Source organism: Silurus aristotelis (genome assembly GCF_946808225.1).
Source record: "Silurus aristotelis genome assembly, chromosome: 24".
In the NCBI taxonomy this organism is placed as follows: domain Eukaryota; kingdom Metazoa; phylum Chordata; class Actinopteri; order Siluriformes; family Siluridae; genus Silurus; species Silurus aristotelis.
Window position 1 is genome coordinate 5,669,803 of NC_139597.1, and position 10,213 is coordinate 5,680,015.

Sequence of the window (10,213 nt, forward strand, 5' to 3'; positions counted from 1 at the left end):
CAGTAATCAAAGCAAAAGGTGGCTACTTTGAAGAACCTAAAATATGACATTTTTCAATTGTTTCACACTTTTTTGTTATGTATATAATTCCACATGTGTTAATTCATAGTTTTGATGCCTTCAGTGTGAATCTACAATTTTCATAGTCATGAAAATAAAGAAAACTCTTTGAATGAGAAGGTGTGTCCAAACTTTTGGACTGTACTGTATATATTCTTATTATTTTCTTGAAGTTGACTGTAGATTTGAACTACACTGAAACCCACTGTAGGTGACCTTCATGATCATTATCTTACCACTGTGTCTGGCTGCATTACACAACAGGTATGCCGCCTTGGACACGTTTTATATCTTGCCGGTTTTGCCTCTAGCCAGCACACGCTCGATCCGTCCGCTCCGCCTCACACGCCAACATAATGCACATGATGTCAAAGGGTGTAGCCTGTAAACGCATCAGACTACGCTCCAAAAATACAATCAAAAAAATGCTTCGAGATTATCTACTGAGGAGTTCCTGTGCAATGAACTCAAGCGTTTGAGACCGAGCCACGAGCTTGAGCACTGTGGTGAGCCTCAGGAAATGGAAAAACAATAGACGAGCTATAAACACCCAATATTTCCGTTTACTGGAGTTCAGAAAAAGTCCAAATAAATTCCTTCTTGCATCTTGCAACAATCCTCGCCTTGACAAATCAAGTGAAGGTGTGAGTGTGTGCTTACTTTCTCACATTTTCCCACAGGAGAGGCTTTAATTACAAGGAGCTAGAAAACTAGTCAGCACTTATTAATCGTCGTCACGGCATGTCTCACACACTACGGGATTCAAGGACTGCCAAAATCACTTTTATAAACAGACCTGATGGTTTGGACAAGACACCAATACTGATGACTGATTTTCATTGAGTGGTGAAACAATCATTTCATGTGAGAAGACAGAAATATATTAACACTTCTCCAATAAACAGCATCACGTGGATCCGTCAGACGGTCAGGCGTCAGACGGTCAGGCTCTGAGTCACTTTTCACAATCAGCAGCACGGTCAGTCAGACAGTGAGACAACTGGACAGGCTGTCGAACATTCGATTAGACCGACAGTATGACTCAAGCTACTTATTCAATCAGACACTTGAAGTCAGTCATCCAATCAGTCAGTCAGACAGTGAGTCATTCAAACAGTAAGGCTGTCAGACAATCAGACAGGGAAGTCAATCAATAAGACAGGCAGTCTGTTATTGATCAGATAGGCAGTTGGTCGATCAGACAGTCAGTCGGGGCAGTCAGTCTATCAATCAGGCAGTCCGTCAATCAGAAAGTTAGTCCATCAATCAGACAGTCAGTCTATCAATCAGAGAGTTAGTCCGTCAATCAGAGAGTTAGTCCGTCAATCAGACAGTCCGTCAATCAGAGAGTTAGTCCTTCAATCAGACAGTCAGTCGCACAATCAGTCAGTCAATCGGACAATCAGTCAGTCAGTCGGTCAGGCGAACAATCAGTTCAGTTACTCAGTGGATGAATCAGTCAGTTGAAGCAGTCAGTTCATCAATCAGACAGTCAGGCTTATCAGATAATCGATCGGACAATCAGACAGTCAGTCGGTCAATCAGTCAGTCAGGCATATCAGACAATCAGACAGTCAGACAATCAACCAGTCAGTCCATCAATCAGACAGTCATTCAGACAGTCAGTCAATTAGTCGGACAGTCAGTCGGTCAGCCGAACAATCAGACAGTCAGTGGATCAATCAGTCAGTTGGAGCAATTAGACAGTCAAACAGCCAATCAGACATTCATTGGGTCAATCAGTCAGTAAGTCATTTGCTTTGTCACTTACTCAACCACATAATCAGTCAGTCAATATGCCATAAAGATAATAAATCAGATATGAGTATTTACTTGTCTGACCAAAAAATGCAGCTCTATATAAACCTGATCAGTCACAAGATGTGCCAATCCCCGTTGCAGAAAGTTTATATAACCAGGCGAAAGATTCTCTGTAACTTGCTCAAGAAGCTTTTGTATAAGTCATTACAGAACAGGAGGAAACGGGTATAAAGCAACCAGCAGGATGTGACAAATGTGTATATAATTAAACTTGTGCAGTATGTTTTACGTGTACATGAAGTATAAGGTCTGATACACACCTACACGGTCGCAGTGACGTCATCAGTGCTCATGTGCTCGCTCAGAGCAGAGTGCATCAACGCACTTCAATTATCTTATACATTATATATAAATGTAGCCTAGACACATTATAGAGACCCTAGAGTCAAATCAAATCATGAATACTACAACTAAATTCTATTGTATTTAAACAGCCTTTTTTTTTCTTAATTTCCTGCTCTTTTCTCTCCAATAACACCATCACAAACTCTGAAGATCTGACATTCGACATTTCTAACCTATTGCAGATAGACAGAAATAATTACTGGTTCCTTATTAATTTAGAATGACAAAAGAAAAAAAATCTTCTGTTTTTTTTTTTTTAAGAAAAACATTCTGGTTTACTTTGGCTTTAGCTTCTAAATTTTTTGAAACCTTAACAGGAGGAAAATGTGGCATCTCGTGAGAGAAAACACGTGAAGGACGGTTACAGAAAGAAGTCAAATGCATGTGCATGACGGCACTCTATGACACTGCATGAAACAAGACAGAACCACGAGACCACGCAAAACTAAATAAGACCTACATGAGACTACACAGATCTGCATAAGATCCTACAAGACTACATGACATTACACTTGAAAAAGACTTATACAGAACTAAATAAGGTCTACACATTGCTACATAAAACATGCACTGGACTGCATGAGACTACACAGGACTAGATAAGACCTAGACAGGACCACGAGAGGCTACACAGGACTAAATAAGACCTAGACAGAGTCACGTGAGACTACACAGGACTAAATAAGACCTAGACAGAGTCACGTGAGACTACACAGGACTAAATAAGACCTAGACAGAGTCACGTGAGACTACACAGGACTAAATAAGACCTAGACAGAGTCACGTGAGACTACACAGGACTAAATAAGACCTAGACAGAGTCACGTGAGACTACACAGGACTAAATAAGACCTAGACAGAGTCACGTGAGACTACACAGGACTAAATAAGACCTAGACAGAGTCACGTGAGACTACACAGGACTAAATAAGACCTAGACAGAGTCACGTGAGACTACACAGGACTAAATAAGACCTAGACAGAGTCACGTGAGACTACACAGGACTAAATAAGACCTAGACAGAGTCACGTGAGACTACACAGGACTAAATAAGACCTAGACAGAGTCACGTGAGACTACACAGGACTAAATAAGACCTAGACAGAGTCACGTGAGACTACACAGGACTAAATAAGACCTAGACAGAGTCACGTGAGACTACACAGGACTAAATAAGACCTAGACAGAGTCACGTGAGACTACACAGGACTAAATAAGACCTAGACAGAGTCACGTGAGACTACACAGGACTAAATAAGACCTAGACAGAGTCACGTGAGACTACACAGGACTAAATAAGACCTAGACAGAGTCACGTGAGACTACACAGGACTAAATAAGACCTAGAGAGAGTCACATTAGACTACAAAGGACTAAATAAGATCTAGACAGAGTAACATAAGACTACACAGGACTAAATAAGACCTAGACAGGGTCACATCAGACTACAAAGAACTAAATAAGACCTAGACAGAGTCACATAAGACTACACAGGACTAAATAAGACCTAGACAGAGTCACATAAGACTACACAGGACTAAATAAGACCTAGACAGAGTCACATAAGACTACACAGGACTAAATAAGACCTAGACAGAGTCACATGAGACTACACAGGACTAAATAAGACCTAGACAGAGTCACATGAGACTACACAGGACTGAATAAGATCTAGACAGAGACACATGAGACTACACATGACTAAATAGGACCTAGACAGGGCCACATAAGACTACACAGGACTAAATAAGACCTAGACAGGGTCACATGAGACTACAAAGGACTAAATAAGACCTAGACAGGGCCACATGAGACTACACAGGACTGAATAAGATCTAGACAGAGTCACAAGAGACTAGAAAGGCATAAATAAGACCTAGACAGAGTCACAGGATACTACACAGGACTAAATAAGTGCTGGGAGCATTTCAGCACAGTCCGGTCAATAAAGCGGTGCAAGGGTGAGAACTGGACTCTCTCGGCATGTCACCCGAGGGCTCTGGGGGAAGGGAAAAGAAAGGAAAGTGCATACTCTAAATTCCCGGAAAGACCATGAAAGTGTTGAGGCCATGAGCAATTCACTCGCTCTGCCCTTTTTTTGGTCCACCTGTGGAAATGCGACTGATGAAAACCTGCAACTGACCCTAAAATAACTGATGATGTTCTTAAAAAGATCTGGGTCTTGGTAAACCTTCAGATTTAAAAAAAGTGTGTGTGTGTGTGTGTGTGTGTGTGTGTGTGTGTACAGAAAGAGCGGCGTCCCTTCTCAGAACAAGGCCATCGTCCAGTGCCCTGTACTCCCTCATGAATAAGGCGCATTCATGGAGCAGACGGCTGGCAGATGCGAAAAGCCCCGTTCATCCTCTGCAGGCCAGAATGGAGACTCGAGTGCCATGGCAACGCACCACGAACTCCATAATCATGCCACACAGCTCTCTCGTTCATTCACTGAGCACTGAAAGAAAGTCCGAGGAAGTGTGCTCTGGGAAACCGTTCTGAAGTTCGCCACAAAGCCAAATAGCCGATTAACCAAATAAACTTTAAAAGATTTTTCTGCCACCGAAATGTAGATCAAACCTGTTCAGCACAAATGTGGTTGAAATACAAACATTGCATTCAGGTTTGTATGAAGCAGCAGAAGTGGCCTGGAGAAAGAATAAAAGCTTGGGAAGACTATTGTCCTTATCATTATTCAGGCCTCGACTGTTCAGAGACTTTATGAAGGACGAGTGGAGAAAGAGGGGGAGAAGCTGCTCATTGTGGGACGAGAGCACAACAGAACCCCAAAAGGCTTTTCACGCTCGGTTCCAAGCATTTTTTGGGTCTCCACCCGAAACGACCCAGGCATTAAACACAGACAATGTCGAAGGCTTGCTCAACTCTGCTTCCCCAGAGCCCACTCACTCACTTCCTGTTTGAAAGCCACTCACTCACAGGATCCTATTCTGCACTAAAGGATGGAGGTCCAAACAATGTTTTGGTTTCACTACTTGTACACGTTCCACCCTGCTAGATGGCGCTTTGTCTGTGAGCCGAGACGCTGATAAGGACCGATTCGGCTCGTCGCGGCACACATGCGGGCAGATTGTTAGCGACACAGAGCTCTGACTAACAAGCCAAGCACATGATTCCTCTCAGGAAAAACAAGCACGTCGATCATCACCTCGGTGCGTGACACATTCCTGTGACGTCACACATGCCAGAAAACAGATGAAGCAGCGCTTAGGTAATTCGGTCCACGGTCAGAGGCGCACCTTCGAGAAGGGGGATGCGACGAAATAGAACATTCACGTTTTAGTGACATCTTGTAAAAGTATCGTGGCTTTTCTAAGTTCTCGGTTTGTTAGCGGACATAAATATAGCAAGAAACATGTCTTTAGACATCATTCTATGATTCTATGAAATGCAAATAACTCCATCTTTATTATCACCATTAATATCGTGTGCTCGTTCTACTATGTTTCCATAGTAACAGCTATTAGCACATAACTACGTAAACTAATAATAAATGGACTAAAAGCAAGTTTCTGTTCAAATATTTAACATTCATGGAATAAGTCCCCAGTGTCCGAGCTTTTTAAGACCTGGTAAGTTTTCTGCCACAGGAAAGTCATCGGTTCTTTGTGCATTTATATTTTATATATATATATATATATATATATATATATATATATATATATATATATAAAGCACAAAGTCCCAATGACTAATTACCATTCTTAAAGAGTTCTGGGTAGGTGAGGCCATGCATCTCCATCACGCGTGTGTGTGTGTGTGTGTGTGTGTGTGTATGTATGTATACACACACACACACACACACACACACACACACACACACACACACACACGCGCGCGCGCGCGCGCGATGGAGATGCATGGCCTCGCCTGAATGGTGATCAGTATGGAGTAGTAAACTGTAATTTGTTAATAATTTTATAAAAAATAAAGCAAATCCGAGCAATTACCGGTTGCATACTCTATAAACTTCACAGTATATTTGTATGTGGCAGCGAGCGTGTGGACGACGGAGCATGTACGCAAAAAAACACATATCTTTACAATTTTGTAGCATCCCTATCGTAAAATCATAAGTCGAACCATCATAACTGGGGTGTGTGTGTGTGTGTACATTATAATATATATATATATATATATATATATATATATATATATATATATATATATATATATATATATGGAGAGAGAGATGGAGAGAAAGAGAGAAAAAGAGAGAGACAGAAAGATTGTGATAAGAAAACAACTGTTCCATTAAATATAAAACGTTACTAAAAAGTAAGACGTCATTCTTTATTAAATAAAAAAGGTACAGTAGAAGAGGGACAATATAATAAGCTGTAGAATAGGAACAGTGAATGTGCACCACCTCAAGCATCCTGTCAATCCTCCTCCTCCTCTAACATCTCATGATAAAGGGTTTTCTTTATACATACAGATCTAAAACTTTAGATGAGTATTGGATTAAATCTGTTGTTTCTGAGGTCTGCTGTGTGAAGGTGTTATATGTTGCCGGAAACATAATCGTGGACACAAAAAGTCTCAGACGAAACTCATGACTGATGATACCATTAACTCAGATGGGGAAATAAAATAAATCACACAGTGACAAATGTCTTGTCGTCCGAACTCCTACACAAAGACTCTTGCGTTAAACGCGATCGGTCGCCGTGTTCTCTCCAGCAGCAGAATCAGTGCATGCTGCTAGTTGCTGGTGCACGGCCCTTGTGGTTTTGAGCAGCATCCAGCACTCAAAAGACAACAGAAAAACAAACACACACAAAAAATTCCTAACAACTACTTTGCCTACGTACTGCAGGGCTGCTGCAAACCCCCTGAAAACGTCCCCCGAGTAAACCAAAAGTGAAATCAGGAGCGTTTTGTCTTCATGAGACCTTGACTGTCAATGCACGCCCTCGAGAAAGTCTGCTGTGCAGCTGATGTGATGGAAACGAGGCAGTCGACTAGAAACAGGAAAGCCAAGCCGTAAAACATCCTGCCACATGCTTAAGCCATACACTTTCATACAGGAGAGTGACGAGACGGCCTAAACGTCGCTCGTTTTACTACTCATGAATAAGAGAGACGCACAAACAAGGATTATAAATAAGACAAGCGTAGACGAGGTGTCTTTTTTACATCTCAGGAGGATGGTTCGAATGATTTATTGCTTAATAATGAAGGGGTGTGGACCGAATCAGGGTCCGAATCATCGTCTGAGCAATAATGACTGTCTCAGTTTGAGAAAGAGAAGGGCTTTAAGAAGCTTGAAACTGGTTCACCATAGACATGAAGGATAAAAATAGTGCCAAAGTGAGGAGTTATTATCCAGCATCATGTCCACAATGCTATGCTGTAATGCAGACTTGAGTGTGTTAGAATGAAATACTCTGATAATGCAAGCAGGCACAGTGAATCAAAACCGGGGGGTTCATGATCACGATACAATTTGATCGATATATTGATCAAACCGGGATTAGTGACGTCACAATGCTGCTGCACATTTCCGCCGCGTCAAATCGTCCTTAAAAACGTTTGAGAGAAAAAAAACGTCTCCCAAAGTGGTTTCAAAACTGAACACCGGAATTAAAAAAAAAAAGTTCTCCGGTCTGAGCCCCAGAGGCCTTCCGAATCCGCGGTCCAGAGTGAAACGAGGCGAACGGGAATCAATCAGCTCGTGCGGGACGCAGCTCTGTCCCGGGCCGCTGTGTGCGTCCCTACCGGCCGCCTTCTCCTCCCTCCTGCACCGTGGCTAAACCCAATCCCGTCCCCACTTTTCAACCGGGAGCACAGATCAAACCCTATGGACGGGGCATTAATATAATACACACCCCTGTATCAGGGAATAAAACGAGCAATTTGGCATCCAGCCACAGCTACATAGTTAGCAAAGCCTAGCATATCGAGAAAGGAAAAAACAGCCTGCCTCCCTCCCTCTCACTTACTCCCTCCCTCCCTCTTACTCACCCCTCTTATCGAGATCGTAGCCGACCACGACGAAATAATCCGCAAGCCTGGCCATCTCGAGTTCCGTGGCTACAGGCCCCTTAAAATTGTCCACTTTCCGTGCGCGGTGGATTTTCCCTTTCACATTCTGGAAACAGCCCGAGCAGCAGCAGCAGACTGGCCGACAGAAGCATCCTTCCAGCAGCAGCTCGCCGCCATACTGTAGCTGAGCCGTGCCCTGACAGCGGCACCGCGCGCGCATGCGCACTCACACCCTCACAGGAAGCATGACAGGAATGGACGTCCACGTCTTCTTCACAGTCATATTTTTAGTCCTGTGTGTGTGTGTGTGTGTGTGTGTGTGTGTGTGTGTGTGTGTGTGTGTGTGTGTGTGTGTATATATATGTATATATATATATATATATATATATATATATATATATATATATATATATATATATATATATATATATATATATATATATATACATACATATATACATATACACACACACAAACACACACACACACCAATCAGGCATAACATTATGAACACCTCCCTAATGTTGTGTTGGTCCCCTTGTGCTGCCAAAACAGTTCTGACCCGTCGACCATTAACAGCATTAGCTTCTTCAGCAATTTGAGCTACAGAAGCCCATCTGTTGGATCGGACCAAACGGTCCAGCCTTCGCCCACCACGTGCATCAATGAGCCTTAGTCGCCCATTACCCTGTTGCCAGTTTACCTTCCTTGGAATCAATTTTGATAGACACTGAGCACTGCAGACCAGGAACATCTCACAAAAACTGCAGTTTTGGAGATGCTCTGACCCAGTTGTCTAGCCATTACAATTTAGTGCTCGACAAACCCTATTTATCGTGTTCATGTTTTTGTCCCATTGAAAGGATTTATATATATATATATATATATATATATATATATATATATATATATATATACGAACATGTACGACACGAACATGTATGGTCCTTTAATTAAAATAGGTAAGAAGTAATAGACTAGGCATATATGCATATATATATATATATATATATATATATATATATATATATATATATATATATATATATATATATATATATATATATATATATATATATAAAACATACCTCTTTATACAGCTACTCAAAATGGTGCTGGTATCAGATTTCACTGTTCCATAAGTGTGCAGTGCCCAGAGTAAACTTTGTTATATGCTGTCACTGCTTTGGGTGCAGTCCCACACACGTGCACACATACACACACACACACACACACACACACACACACACACACACACTCTTGTAAAACCTGCAGCAGCAGGGACTTTTGCCATGCTTGGGTTTGGTTCAAAGGAAACATAGGCAAAGCAAGAACCCTGATTGCTTTACATATGAGAGATTCGCTTCTTCTGTATTGGAGGAAAATGCTGAAACTCCCCCCCGGATATCCCACGAATCAGAGTCTTGCGTCCTTGTCTGTCAGACACTTTTGAGAAATTCCAACACTTCCTGAGTAAAAGGTCCTTTGACCCAATGTATTTATCACGCCAAGGTTGCAAACATTCCGCATGCACCCTGCAAAGCTATTAAGCACTATTCGAGTTTATCTGAGGCATTTACTTTCACCAACGTCTTGCTGTTTGTTTTATCTGTCAGAACAGTAGTACAGAGCCTGAGGCTACAATCAACTGTAATCAACTGTAACCTAATACCCTGAATAATCCCACAGTCAGTAAACACTGATTGAACTAAAATGCAGTGAAAAAAAAGCAAAAGGACAAGAAACGGTGTGAAAAGGCATGTCTAATTTCATGGAGGATAAAAAATAAGAACAGAGATCTCTCTGCAATGTGCAGTGGTCCTAAAAGTTCCATCAACAAGGAGGAAATTAATCAGGCCGATGAGAAAGGAAGGATAAAAATGGTGCTTGCTTTCCCAGTCTAACAATGCACACACCGTGATCGAGTTTCCAGCATTACCTTGGGAAAACGTACTGGCAGTAATGAAGTCTTGCATACAGCTG

The 10,213-nt window shown here is 41.9% G+C and overlaps 1 protein-coding gene across 12 annotated transcripts in view; it reads right to left on the reverse strand.

Moving 5' to 3' along the window:
• The window catches only part of sbf1 (SET binding factor 1), a 66,509-nt gene extending 58,034 nt beyond the window's left edge, over positions 1–8,475 (reverse strand). For 11 of the 12 annotated variants that reach the window (XM_083528794.1, XM_083528798.1, XM_083528793.1 and 8 more), the window contains exon 1: positions 8,210–8,465. In XM_083528794.1, the coding sequence (XP_083384920.1) occupies positions 8,210–8,450 (241 nt within the window). In that variant the 5' untranslated portion in view covers positions 8,451–8,465. Of the gene's footprint in view, positions 1–8,209 lie in introns of all 12 variants that reach the window. The other variant, XM_083528801.1, reaches the window with a different exon arrangement.
• Positions 8,476–10,213: the final 1,738 nt, after the last annotated feature.